Raw genomic sequence first — 14,804 nt, 5'->3', positions numbered from 1 at the left:
ACTGTTTTGCTTCATGCATACACAACGAGGCCTTTTTACATATGAGTCAACTCAGTTGTACTTCCTGCTCTCCTTGCCATGAGCATCATTAGACGTCGCCATTTTTTTCCCAGGAAGTTTGTCCAACAAGCGCCAACTGCAAGCATTTTGAAATTTTAATTTCAGACTAAATGGGCGTAGAAACTTCATGTTACATTGGGTCTAAAGAAAAATGAATAAATAATAATGGCTGGTTTTAACCAAGCCCTCATCAAGACTTAAGATAATGGCAATAGTCGTATCACCCTCATACTATTCTTAGATCTATGTTATGATATTCTTAGAGAGGAAGCTTTGTAAAGAAGTTTTAAATGAGTATTGACTCACAGAGGACACTGTACTCAATTAATAATATAAGGCTCATGATTGGCCAAAAAGTTTTGTTTTCCCTTGAAAATTAAAAAAAAACACATCTTATTAGTTAGATTGTAAAAATGCTGTCGCCCAATTGTATCGAGGTTGCATGCTCACAGTCATTGGCCTCTAGAATTGTCACTGTGATGTCATCAGCGAGGAAATTGTAGCAATACAGAGGCTTTGAAAAATACCAAATAATCCCCTTACATACAAAATAAGAAGGATCTCTTGAGTCACACGAAACGTAAGGTGGAAGATTTTCTTCAGAACTATTTCCCCGCACAAGATCGTACGATGTGTTCTGTCAAGCAACTCTGAGCTAAGCAAATTGAGAAAAGTTCGAAGTATTCCCAACCTCGTCCCCAGGGTCTCTCTTCTTCCCTTCCTTGGAGCGGGAAAGAAAGAACTACCTCGCCAATCGATCTCAGTGTGCAGGCGTCTGTGAAGAAATCAGAGGACATCCATTTAGGATGAGGCCAGAGCGTCTCAGGGACATTGGCAGGAATGCTTGTTCCTTGTATGAGGTCCCTTAAGTGAGCTTCGCTCAACCCATTGTGACATTTGCAATGTACACTTCTCCAGTTATGTATTGCAAACGTGTCTGAATTTAGCTCAATTGTGGGATAATTTATTCTGTTTTACGTTTTTACCAAGTGCGCATGTTCATCAGAGTATTTTTGTAAGTGGAGAGTGGCTATGAAATCTTTCAAAGCGTCTTGTTAATCAACACAATATCAAAGGCAAACGTGAAATCTGGCCAAACTTTTCGAAGAAGCTTGTGGCGGAGAAGATTTATCGTCCACTGAGACAAAAATGTCTTCAGAAGGGAATTCGCCCAAACAAAACAACAAAAAACTGTTTCTTTTTCTTGTGCGGTCTTTGGCTATGTAAAAATTAGTTGGGAATCCACAATATTTGGACAAAATTCGTTGAGAACTGCACCAAGAGTTACCATTGATTTATAGCAGTTTTCTAACATGTGGCCCTCAACTTCAAAATAGCACTCACGGACAGAAACTATCATTGATATATAATGTTTCTATATGCAACAAATCACCAATCGGAAAGTAGTTGCTTGGAGATGGGCTAAAGAAAAAAATGAAAATTAGAGTCCTAAGCCAATTTTGGTTTTGCTCTTTTTAGATATATGCAAATTTCGCCAAATTCCAACCTACTTCAGGCTGCATCCAGCAATTGGCAAATTTCCTGTGAGTTGAGCGAAGGAGATCTGAGTTCTGTTATAGTTACTGTACCGATGTACTACCTCCCAAGTTGATCTGACTCCACCAGGGGCGAGGGTAGGAATGCTTGTTCCTAGCAAGTGTCCCCTTAATCAAGCTTCGCTCAACCATTACGCTATACTTTTCTTTCAGTTATACATTGGGCGGCCGCTCTAACCTCATGAGCAGTCCCAGACGATGCTTAAAAGAAACGGAAAATTTCTCAATACACCGAGCTTCTAGGCGCTTTTTATCACAAGGTCGTATTACTAAAATGTTCTCCTAATTTGTGCACATTTTGCAAGCTCAAGATGCATGATGGACATCCTATCAAGCAAAACAGACCAATTCGTCGAGAAAAAAAAAACACTGCCGCAGCCAGGAATCGTTTGGATTCGATGCCCGTTAAGTATGAATTGGGTAAGCGCTCTAACCACATCAGCAATCCCAGCAAATACTTGATTGAAGAGCAAAATTTCTCAATACAACAAGATTGTCAAATTGACGTCACAGGAGTTCGTAAGCGCTTTTTATGAGATTTGTGAGACGGTTGTTTTACTAAAATGTTTTCCTTATTTGCGCACATTTTGTATGCTCAAGGTGCATGCATGAGAGACATATTATCCATCATCCATCATTTCGAAGCAGAAAGAAAACGCTGCATCGGGCATAAATCGATTTGGATTGGATTGGATTCGAGATAGATGGGGTACTGGATGGCACTCTAACCACATGTGCATGTAATCCCAGCAGATGCTTTAATGAAGAAGAAAATTTCTCAATACTTGACGTTTCTGTAATTCTTGTCGCAGGAGTTCCTCACCAAGCAAGACAAAAGCAAGTCGAAGCATTAAGAAAAATGAATCGGCCAGGAATCGATTCGGATTCGGTACCCGGGAAGATTGGAATGGTCAGGGCGATATAATTACATGAGCAGTGCCTAACGATGTTTACAGGGAAACGCAAAATTTACAGTAGCGGTTGGTTTTTTTCTAACTGTAATACTTAGAAGTTGTCTACAAACTATGCATTTATCCACCATTTCAAAGGCGTATGAATCATGCACCTTTGGTGATCTTTAGATTTTGTTATTCACGTTTTTGGGAGTACAAATTGAAGTCTTCCTTAGAAATGAAGTACCAGCCGTGAATTTGGAGGATCATCCATCAAAACGAATCTACTTGATAACACGAGATATAAACTATAACATAGCGTTCAAATTCACACTATCAACAGTTGGGCCATTGTGCATTACAAAAAATCCTGCTAAGAAGGCTCACGTTTTCAACAAACTGAACATTTGTTTGTTTTGGAAAGTTGGTTGACTTCAAGACTAATATCTTTATTAACGTTACAAAATAAACAAAAAAACAGTTCCCGGTTTCAAGGTCTGTCAAATTTTTCAAGTTAGTCGCAGTGGGAGACTTTAGGGTTCTATTCATTTTTTTTTTTTAATTTCGTGGGTATGAAGGCTAAATTTCGCAAGAAATGAATTGTACTTGAGACTCGTTTTAAAATAGAGGTTGAAGTGAACTCTTCCATGTAATTTAGCTTTCCCTGTAATTTAGCTTTGCTTAATTAAGTGAGTTGCGTAGAAGTTAGGAGAGCATTTCAGATGCTTAAGTCGCTTTGGCTAAGTCTCCGGCCCCAGCTCTCTAAAACGTAACAGAAAGAGAACGTCATCAGTCCTGACCATTCCGGCTGAATCAGAATCTTCATCCTCACGGCATTCGAACGGAAACGTATTTCCGGCGGTCGCTTTTCTCCGCCGAAACGACAACCGGAAATACGTCTGCGTTCGTAGGATATGGACCGCTTGGCATCAAGTCTTCTCTCATCATTCATCTACATTGAAACCATTAGTGCAAAATGATATTGCTCTCACATTTATAGACCAGAGCATCGCGTCTGTCTTGAAACTTGAACAGCAAAACCATGTTTCATTGATATCATGAGAACACCTTTCAAATTATAGCTTAGCCCCGAGCCACCACTGCGTAGTCGAGAGGGAATTTTTCGTGCACTTGTGTTGTGGATTAGTGACAAGGTAAAAGCCAAAGTTGTCTTCACCCGCTACTGCACCAGCCCTGGGGTCCCATTCACAGCTGTTTCTACCACTCCAATAAGAATCAGTATGCATATGTTGATAATCTCTCTGTACTTGCATCCCCTTACAATCCGTGCAGTTGATACCTCGAACTGAAACATACTCGTACTGTCGGCATTTGTCTTGGTTTACAAAGGTTAACAGGTCTGTGGCTGTCAGCGATGCGCGTGCGTAGTCGGAATACGTGAAGCCTGATGGGAAGCTACATGTGACTCGCCAATGTGTTGAGTTTTCCCGAATGGTAACCAATGCTTGATACGAGACTCGGAAGTCGTCCCATGTAAAATTTTTCTCGTTTCGTGGAAAGTCGTGATAAAAAGGTTTGTTTTTGTAAACCTCCTTGTTTCCTAGGGAAAATGATTCTATCAGGGTCCATGCTTTTCCAGCCTCAGAGCTGAAATCACAGTAGGTCCGAATAGTCTTGTTAAAGCTGATAACGAGGTCATAAATCCCAGAAACAACTCCTGGCTTAATCCTTGCGATAGATTGACAAGACTTCGGATTAAACAATTCACATCTTTTTCCATGGTAATGTTCTGAGCATGCGCAAGTATACTGTTCTTTGATGTCATTACACGTTTCTCGGCACGTCCCTCCGTTGAGGCAAGGCTGGGATTCGCAACATCCGTTCAAACAGCTCCCATTACCCTGGAAACAAAAGAATACACACTCAACAACCGTTCATTTGACTAAGTAGTCAATATACCCTTTCAGGAGCTCAGACACCCGAGGCTACAAAATAGAAACAGCAATACACGAGAGTTGGAGATCATAGAAGTTACGAAGAAAGAGAAACAAAACATCAAGGCACGAACGGGACTCGAACCCATGACCGCGCGATTTGCTCTGGAAGCTGGGGCTTGTTTCTCGAAAGTCCCGACAACTTTTCGGGTCCGAAAAGTCAGTCCAGGAACGTTTCGGGCTCTTTTCGGGTGTCACAATTTTCTCAGTTTGTTAAAAAATGGAGAGCTTTTCAGCCATCAAACTCCACAATCATTTAGCTTTTTGTTACCTTCAGTGAAAACACGTTCAAAGACCAGTCTTTCAAAACAAGCGGACTGATTGCAGTTTCGGCGGAAGTGACTTTCGAAAACTAAACCTGTCCCTGGTCGCTTGTGAGTGTTCGAGCAGGCAAAGAAGTGAACTAATGGATGATACAGAATATATCAGAGAAATGTTCAGATATTTGAATTGAGGAAATTGAAATACATGAAATCTAAAGATCACGGCGATGATCTCCAACTCTCCTGTATTTTAATTTCTGAAGTTCAAATGTATGAACATTATATTTTATTCTGTATCACTCATAAATAAAAGTAGAATTGAAGTAGAAGTTCAAGCGAACTCTTCTACAGTGATTATGGCCTCAAACCACCACCTTATCTCTTCTCGGATTCATCATTACCTCAGAACGTTTACAACAAGAACACCTTTCGAGCCTACTTTTGTTCGCTTAACCAATCACCGTTCCATCTGAACATGGATGACATGAATCTAAAAATAGCAAACTCGTTCCCAGGCTCTCTCTTTTTTCCTCCCTTGTCCTCGAGGTTAAGGGAGGAAAAGAAAGAGAGCCTGGGAACGAGGTTGCTCCAACCGTAGGTCTATGTATCAGATCAAGCTATTTTTGGACAAGATTTTAAATAAGATTTGGCTTGCAAGAGTGACCTTTCTCGATCCCATGGGTAATATAATTTCTCATGTAAGACTTGTGATTAGCTGTCCAGTTTTGCGGGAAAACTAACCTAAAAATATCTCAGTCAGTAAAAAGGTCACAGACTATTTTCCCAATCCCATAATGCAATTTTTTTTTTGGGGGGGGGGAGGGGGTCTTTACATGAAAAAAATACAATATAAGTTGTTATATTGCTGAATTTTTTCCCCAACAGCACGCGCTCTCATTGGTTACTTAGAGGTCACATGACATCTAACAATAAAACAGTTTCCCGTCAAAAGTCTCTATGCGGCAACAGTGTAAAATTTATGACGTCAGAGGGTAGCAGTGCACTGTTACCCGCGAATGTTGACTGACGACCACCGTTGCTGTTGCCGTTGAACTCTTTTCTTTTTGTGCTACATAACAAATAACTTAATGACTGGTCCCGAGAGAAACAGTTGATTTTGTTTCCCTCGAATTTCAATGTTTCCCGCGCCTGCGCCTCGGGAAAACATTGAGATTCTCGGGAAACAAAATCAACTGATCAGGATCAGTCATTAAGTGTTTATTATTTGCTCTTGGGACTGTATCATGCTTCAGTGAACTGGATATCCATAATAACAATAATAATAATTTATTGATTTCTATAGCGCATTGCCATGACGCAATGATCAAATGCGCTTAAATTCCATTTTTTTAATGCAAATAACCCCCCAAAATGAAATGTATTATGGGATTTGCGAAAATAGGGAAAAGATCCGCGTTCAAAGCCACAGGAGAACTGACTCGTACTGATTCAGTATGATTATCTCCTGATCTGTAATAATAAAATTAAAATTAAGTGAAACTATGTTGCCTCGCAGTTATGCACGCAATTTTAGCAACTGGGTAGAGAAGCCTGAAAAATTCAGGACTTCAACGGGGTTTGAACCCGTGACCTCGCAGTACCGGTGCGACGCTCTAACCAACTGAGCTATGAAGCCACTGACGTTGGGAGTTGGTCCATTTCTGATGGATTTCATATATATAGCATTTCGTTCATTAATTTACCCATCACGGGAACATTTGTACCCACAAATGACCAGCTCCCAACGTCAGTGGCTTCATAGCTCAGTTGGTTAGAGCGTCACATCATTCATTCATTCATTCATTCATTCATTCATTGTTTTAGCCCATCGAATCTTTCCAGATCCATCGGGACGGGAATCACTCATGCAATATCGCCGGTTCATAAAGGTAAAGTAAAGTCACTGCTTACGAGCCAGAAGGCCCATCAGGCCGGCGCTTATCTCCGGTTTCCGTAGCATGAAGCGACTAGAAGTATTTATACTCCCCCCTGGATGGGATGCTAGTCCATGGCAGGGTTACCCCCAGCATTTCGCTGGTACCCATTTAAACACCTGGGTGGGGAGAGGCACTGTGAGAGTAAAGTGTCTTGCCCAAGAATGCAACACAATGTCCCCGGCCAGGCTCCGAACCCGGAACACTCGATCCGGAGTCGAGCACTCTAACCATGAGGCCGCCGCGCCTCCCACAATCGCCGGTTCATGGCATCTGTAAATAGTCGGTCCTTCTCAATGTTTTCAGTCTTCGAAACCTGGTGAATTAGTGGAACTTTCTGGTAGAAACTACGCTTATCTAGCGTGAATAGTAACTGTTTTCGGGCTTGATTGTCCGGGCAGCGAATTAGGTGACCAAGATATTTCCTTTGCACTGATTTTACGAAGTCTGATACTGGAATGGTGATGGAAACGGCGTGGATTTTCTTGGTAGACTATTTGAACCGGAAATTCTCGTCATAATCACTTGCGCTTTTAGCGCGGGCCCAGCCGTTTCGGATCATGGAACGGAGAACTTGGTTGTACACAGCGTCGATTCTGTCAAAGTTTCGCGCTGTAATTGTCCAGCATTGGCAGCCGTAGGTGAGACGGGACCTCACTTTGGCGTTAAAGACTATCGCGAGGTCACGGGTTCAAACCCCGATGAAGTCCTGAATTTTTCAGGATTCTCGAAGCAATCGTAAATTGCGCTCATAACTGCGAGACAACAAAGTTTCACTTGAGTTCATACCCGCAGTGCAATATATGATGGATTTATATATGTAGCATTCCGAAAACCAAAATTTAAAACATGTTCACTGAGGTTGTTAAAAAAATCGGAGAAATTTTGTCTGCAATCAATTTTTGTTAAAAAGTTTATATCACTGGGCAAAAAATGAATTTTAGAATCCCTCTTTTGATTTTCATATCTTTCAGGTGCTGCCATTTTGAATAATTGTGACGTGCTACACTATAAGTGTTAAGGTTCAGACACAAAAAAAGAGATTTTGTATGATAACGATAGGGCAACCGTAACACGTCACAATTATTCAAGATGGCGGCGCCCAGGAACTCTGAAAACAAAAATAAGCGATTCTGGAAGTGATACAAATGCTTTCATTGAGTAAAAATCCAAACAAATTTGATTGTAAACAAGGAGTGGAGGTTCCCTTAAGACTTGCATGGTATAATGAAAGATTTAAAATATTTAAATTATGTTCCTGATAAATCTTGACTCAAAGTATCATCTAACCTCGACACCGTTTTGCTGCATAATATACAGGAGAGTTCCTTGTCTCGCTACCAGATCCCCATCCGCATTGTCTAACAGCTCGCAACTGGCTCCAGTCACTTGAAACGCCAAGCAGCCACAGACCCTCGCGCAATGACGAAAACACTCCACTGCACTGGCAACTTCCACTGAGTGAATAGTATGCTTCATGATCGCCACATCTTTAGTGAACACATTGTATATGTACACGAATGGTGTTTTATACTCCATGCTGTTTGAAGAGGTTGACATCAATATCAGCGTTCCTGTGGCAATCCAAAGAGCTCTGTAAACCACAGTCATCCTAGGGGATTGTAAAATTATATCACAACAAGCTTGAAACCGTCTAAAAGGGAGCTGTTGGAACGTCTGTCACTCTCACATAGTATACCCTGTGGGGGTGACCTCTCCCCACCCCTGCTCATATCAATCGGATGGGCTGGTTGGGAGTTTCTAAACAACAAATACGAACGTAGGGATAAAAACAAACATATGTTAGAAAATGCGAAATATTTTGAATTAAAATTCGTGCATATATTTTCCGTGCCAAAAAACAAATAATATGCTTGTTTTTATCCCAACGTAAAATATGCTATTTCTGTTGCGGCGGTTTCTAAAAGCTATCTCCAAGCTACATCTTTAAGGCAGGAAGATTTCAAAATACTTTAAGAGGATAAAAGATACTTCCGTTTAATACTTTAAACCATTGAAACTGCACGTACAATTCAGTCCAAAAATATTTACTAGGAGGCAAAAAACGTACTCGGAAATGATACGTGAATGTCTACCCCACCCTTTCGTCTAAAAGTCGTTCTTGTAAGTTGTTTTAATTTCGAAAACATTTCTTACCGCAAAATACTGTATGCTTTCATAAGTCTGACTTTTTGTTACCATTCAGCTGTCGATTATCAAATATTTGCCAAGCAGTTTCCACGTGAACATTTTTTTAGCCCTACACGGAAAAAATCTTAATGACTGGATCAAAACTTATTTGATTTTCAAAGGCTCAGTATGTCACCTGGCCGCAAAATACACAAATTTAGAAATTAAGAAGATCGCATTCGGAATCATTTCAACATATAGAAACGCAGATTTTGTTTCAGCCAGAGGTGATGCTTTTCCTAATCTTGAACAATTGGAGGAGAAAATATTATCCCGAAACGAATCATCAACAATTCCCAAACGGCGAACCTCTCAGGGATAGTTTAATTGAAAAGGGGCACTGCCTGTAGCCACAAAGTGTTCTAGTTTCGGTACGGACTAGGTCTGATTTAAAATATTCTCGAAGGTGCTCGTACCGTCGGCATCTGTCTTGGTTTAAACAGAAACAATTAAAAATATTCCGTCTCCCCCAAAATACGGATAGCAATCGTGAACGTTCATGGACTGTGCTTACCTTTGAGATGTTTCTTTAAATGCGAGCGAGGCAGATGTTTTCAAAATGAGCACAAGTGCTAACCAGACCTCAATTTCACCACCCAACTCTAATTACAAACTTCTGTGGCTAAAGTCCTTCCAAGCTCAAATGTCACTTTTGAAAGTGTGAATGTCGTCTTGATCACAAACTAGACTTGAAAATTACAGAAAAACTGTCAGGTCGAACAAACAAATACCAATCGTATTTTTAATTATCATATCTATTAAAATTCTCTCTCTAGATCACTTAACCGGATCTCTGCAAACAATCGTGGATTTTTAATCATTGAACGATTTAAGCTTTTCTCCTTTTCTGCAAAACCTCAAAGTTGCCGCTCCATACTTATCTCCGACAAGGGGAGATTTGAGCGTTCATCCTTTGATACAACATAATGTACTTTGACAAGATAAACCAAAATCCAAAATCATTTTTAATTGATAGCGAATTCTTTCTGTCAAAGAAAAGTCAAAGCATGGGTTTCCCAAAATAACTGTTGTCTTATTATTATTTTTACAATGGGAAACGCCTTTGTAAAATGATTTGGACGAAAGAACTTTTAGCGAGATCAAACTTGACCGTTCTTGGCTCACAGCAAAAGGAAATTACATGAAACAATAGTTTACTGTAATACGGAAAAATACCCGAGGCTCTCAAAAGGCGAAAGACACGAAATACCACAGCGCATCCATTTTAGCCAGCTACAATCAAAACGAGATTAAAGTTTGCTATTCCGTTTTCCAATCTCATAGGTGGCGCAAATGATATTCTAGGCTACAAACAAGCTCTTTTCGAGAGGGTGGGGGAGGGTGGTGGACTCTTTTCTCCCCCACCCCCTCGCACAAAATTTCCTCTTTTTCTGTAATGGTGGATGAAACGTCAAATGATGCTTTAATATCCGACACAGTTTAAAACAAAGAGTGACGTGAAAATGAATGCCTAATTGGTCCACAAAGCAGAAGAGAAGTAAAAACTTTGAAAGTATAAAACAACGATTTTCAATGTTGCAGACACTGATAATGTTTCGGCAGAAACTTCTGCCTTCTTTAGTGCAAGTGTTACATGAGATGCGAATCTGAATATAAATATCTTGTCATTAACTTAAGCACTTAATTTGCACACTTCATACATTTATCTTATGTTGTATTTGTACTCATTAACATTTATGAGATATTTAGATTTAGGTTTGCATCTCATGTCATCCCTGCACTGATGAAGGCAGAAGTTTCTCCCGAAACATGTCTGAAACATTGAATTAAATTCGTTGTTTGCATTTAGAATACTTAATCAATGTGACATGATTTGATGTTACACTGGTTTTGGACGATTTTAAATGTACAAGTCAGCAGGTCTTCCGATTTAAATTTTTAAGCTACATCCGAATTTCTACAAACCCCGAGAATAGCATTAAACTATGTCTGATTGTCAACCTCAGCAGTGTGAATCTTCATTTTGGGCTTATTAATGTGCTGGGTTACCTTCCTAGAACTGTTTGCATCACGTTGTAATTTCTCCATGATTATCTTAATGGGTCCAGCATTCGAATGTGCGCTAACTTTGAGAAACTGAAATTGAAGAGTAAATGAAAAACTCAGCCATCGTCAAGTACCAACTTCCTTAGTCTACATACGACAAAAATGTGTCATTTCCTTCTCTCAAGGGGCTTAAAACATCTCACTCAGTATGATTACAACTGATGGCACCATTTGACATTTCCCTGAGTGCGAACAGTATGTGGAACGTTGTCACGTGATCCTACAATAGGTTAATGGCCTACTAGGCTCCTACAAGTCTCCTATAGCTCAGCGGTCGAGCATCCGAACTAGCAATCGGAAGGACTTCGGTTCGACTCGGCTCTTTTACTGCCCAGGAAAACAGTTCTCCTCTTTAATGAAAAAGAGCTAAGTTGCACGAAAGAACTTCGTGCCAAACGCGTCCTACAACATCCTTGCATTCTTTTGGTCCCGCAATTGTTGCTAATTTAGTGAGAAGTCGTGACTTCCCGAAACTTTCCCTCTGTTGTTGAAAATGTGTCGAATCAAGCATTCAGTACGTCTAAAAGACTTGTGCAGAAATCGTACTAAAGGCGAACTGCAGCTAAAATACCGGTTATACGTGGTTTGCAACCAATCTCTAGAGACACAGATAAGAATGCTGCAATGCACAATCGCTTGTGGACGAACAAAAAGAGCTAAACTTAAAAGAGCAATCTTTTGTTTTCGTCCACCAACATGGCGGCAATGACGTCACGTGAAAACCACCTAAAAGATGCTATGGACAGAACGAGTTTACAAGATTTCTTACGGTCCGTCCGTGCACATCTTGTAAGCTTAAGAACCAGTGCATGCTTCTTCTTCTTATTATTATTATTTTATAGGTACTGAGATTTATCCACGAAAATCATAATGAATAAAATTCGCACTCATTCTAAATGTAGCCAATAACTGAAGAAAAAGGGCTATTCCGCATGCATAACAAAGGACTTGATATTTGAGAAGACCAGACAGGTTCTTTAGTCCAAACAAAAACAACTAAAGAAGCAAGGAAAGGGAAATAAACCCAAACCATCGGTAGCTTTGACAAGCGATGAATTAAGAATATTGTACGAGAAGAGTTTGCTCCAAGGCACTCTGGCTAAACAACACTCTTCACTTTGGACTACTTTGGAATATTTGATTATAAATTTGATGAAATAAAGTGTCGGTTGGGCGATTTTAAACCATTTTTTGTTGTTTTCATCCCCTCAGTCCATAAATTTTGTGCGAAATAAATTTGTCTATCAAACACTACCACCAAAAAAATCTCAGTACCTATGAAATATACACATACAGCATGGAAACTCTCTCTCTCTCTCTGCATTCTTCCCTCCTTTATACACCTTACCAAGGCTGGTGACACTGATGTCCCCCCTATATGTATGCATTTGATGTCACTCTAGCGAAGCCGAAAAATTAAAGCACGAGTATAATGGACCATTCCTTTACCTCCTTTTCAAAACGAGTCCAAGACCGGTCTTTTTTAAAAATCAGTTTCACTCGTATGTAAATGGCAAGACTTTAAATAAATTTCGTTCTGGACCTTTCTTTCACAGAGGCTGAAGAAAACAGGTAAAAGCAGCTGCTGTATTTACTGGCTTTAGCAACTTGTTTGCTCAGAGATCGCGCTGGTCAAGCCAACGAGACCTCTGAAACAGAACCCTTCTCTTTTAAGTGTCTTTTCGAACGTCTGCCCATCACTAAGTTTACATTATCCATGACAGAAAATTACGGCGGAGTCGTTTTCAACAAAATCAACTTTGCGGTAACGATTGTGGTCAGTTCTTTTGAGAGAATTGTTGTTGATTGGTTTTGATTGTGTTCAAAGATGTCAACTTAGATTTATCTGCACAAAGGATAAAAAATAAATAAATACAAAGAAATGAGTTTGTTCCGCCGACAAATTAAGGCTCCCACTCTAACCCGGCATTGTTTGTATTAAAGAGCAAACATGGAGGGTTTTAAATGACGAAAAAGGATTCAAATGGGTTTCTGGGGAAATGATTGGATTTGTTATGCAAATATTTCCTTTTGTTTCAGAAAACCAATATTGTCGTTGGTAAACTAAACTTCCTATCATAGCTTAATTGGGATTGTCAGCAACGACGACGGTTTCAGCAACAGTAATGTCACAAAAACAAGGACATCATTGGTTAAAAGAGGAAAAATGCAAAATAGGCACGCGTTTTAGTAGACTTCTTTAAAGTACTGCACGAAACAACAAAGTGAAATGACCAAATGTCAAGTTTTGACGACAACGTGATCATACAACAACGAACCGTTAAGTTCATTTTCTAACGTTACCTTTTAAACCGTTCTTACCAATCCCGTTATGTGATAGTTCGCCCTTTTCGATAATGTGATAACGTGAACAAGGCGGACTATTGAATTGCGACATTCTTAAGAGGTGTTTCCGTCCACGTTGCCGTTGTCCTTGCTTAACCCTTTCATTCCCGCGATCGAAACTTTCATTCTCCTAAAAAGTACCATGAATTTCTTTGTTGGGTAGTAATGAGAATTTGGTGTTATATCAAGATCACACCTCTTAAGCTGATAATTATCTTCATTCTCATCTTCATTCTCAACACCTGCCTGACCGACATTTCATTAAAACTAGACGCTCCATGAGCGTACACTGGGTTGCCTGTGGTATGTGTTACTCAAAAACAGAAGGGACTGAGTTAGATGGAATTGAACTGCAGCGTTCCAGGCAATTTTTTCAAGTCGGGGTTCATTAAGACTATTTAAGGGGTCACCCAGAAGTCGAGGCCCTTTGGCTCACACGTTCATACAACGAAACAGATCTTTTTCTGAGGTCAAAAACCTGGCTACCAGCCTATTAATCATTTGTCAGCAGAAAGAAAAACTTCCTGTCATTTTTAGAACAAATATGCATGCATTGCGTACGTGTGGTAGTGCAGTAACACAGCCATTCGCGTTACAATGACTTTCGACGCCATTGCAGGTTAATTAAATGTTCTCCTGTGTGCACCAGAGAAATCTACGCATTACCCCAGCCCGCTCAAACCTAACAAAATACGCACAGAAGACTCTATATACAAAGACACCACTAAGCAGGGGAGTGACAGGCAAGACTTTTCATGACACGGAAAAAAATAATAAAACGGAGAAACGAGACGCAGATTCCGACTGGGTTTGGCAACCCAGTAATTATGAGGAGAATTTGCATGCCAATCACTCCTGGGTGTCAAATGGTTAAAATCAAGTTCTTTAATAACGAATGGTGTAAGACCAAAAGAACAGGATCAAGGTTCAGGGAAATCATTTCCATTTTTGCCATTGTTAGGAACAAGGAAAAAGCTGGGGTTTTAGAATGTATGAAATGCCATATATTTATTATTTGAACTGAGCAGACAACATGAAATGAAATTTAGAAAGATCATCGGAGTTAAAGGGCAGTGTCACGTTATTTTAGTCAAACTTCAAAACACTCAAAGACGTCCTTCCATCAATGAAAACCAAAAAATAATGTTGTAGTTTTATTGCCAATGATCATCGAAGTGCACTGAAGCTATTGCTTGTTGTTTGCAGCCAAGGATGGAGAGGATGGAAATGGATTGAAACTTGAAAAAACTGGGAGACAGTGTCTTCAGAAAGACACCAAAACTTAAATACGAATAGCTCTTTGTGCTATCAATAGTTTTCATATCTTGTTAAGATATGTTAAGAGGTGTGATCTTGATATAACCATAAATTCTCATAATAATAATAATAATAATAATTTATTCACTTATATTGCGCAAATTAACAAAAATTTGATCAAATGCGCATTACAATTATGAAAAGTTAAAAGAGTTGAAAATACATATATAACAATTTGAGAAAAAAGAATAAAAATCTTAAAAGCTAATTAAATTATGAGACT

General features: G+C 39.6%; 1 protein-coding gene and 1 non-coding gene across 8 annotated transcripts; both read right to left on the bottom strand.

Annotated features, from left to right (window-relative positions):
• Window positions 1–206: 206 nt before the first annotated feature.
• Window positions 207–12,517, bottom strand: LOC138024339 (uncharacterized). Of its 7 annotated transcripts, XM_068871505.1 has the most exons (6): window positions 12,368–12,517; window positions 10,862–10,948; window positions 9,366–9,539; window positions 7,952–8,273; window positions 4,035–4,371; window positions 207–3,998 (listed from the first exon to the last, which is right to left on the bottom strand). In XM_068871505.1, exons 4-6 carry the CDS (start codon window positions 8,270–8,272, stop codon window positions 3,586–3,588), a joined length of 1,071 nt encoding a protein of 356 aa, XP_068727606.1. In that variant the 5' UTR covers window position 8,273; window positions 9,366–9,539; window positions 10,862–10,948; window positions 12,368–12,517; the 3' UTR covers window positions 207–3,585. The 7 variants fall into 7 exon arrangements, with proteins under 7 accessions (XP_068727606.1, XP_068727600.1, XP_068727601.1 ...); XM_068871499.1 differs by having other exon boundaries at window positions 207–4,371; XM_068871500.1 differs by having other exon boundaries at window positions 207–4,371; window positions 9,366–9,534.
• Trnat-ggu (transfer RNA threonine (anticodon GGU)) lies at window positions 6,291–6,363 on the bottom strand. The gene has a single exon. It is a non-coding gene; the product is annotated as a tRNA-Thr (tRNA).
• Window positions 12,518–14,804: the final 2,287 nt, after the last annotated feature.

Source organism: Montipora capricornis, chromosome 11, assembly GCF_036669925.1.
Source record: "Montipora capricornis isolate CH-2021 chromosome 11, ASM3666992v2, whole genome shotgun sequence".
Taxonomy (NCBI): Eukaryota; Metazoa; Cnidaria; class Anthozoa; order Scleractinia; family Acroporidae; genus Montipora; species Montipora capricornis.
This window is presented reverse-complemented; position numbering and strand designations above follow the sequence as displayed.

Excerpts from the sequence above, each read along its gene's own strand:
- LOC138024339 (XM_068871499.1), bottom strand. The coding sequence starts at position 8,272 with ATGACTGTGGTTTACAGAGCTCTTTGGATTGCCACAGGAACGCTGATA. Across the intron at positions 4,372-7,951 it reads TGCAGCAAAACGGTGTCGAG|GGTAATGGGAGCTGTTTGAA; the intron begins GTTAGATGATAC and ends TTTTGTTTCCAG.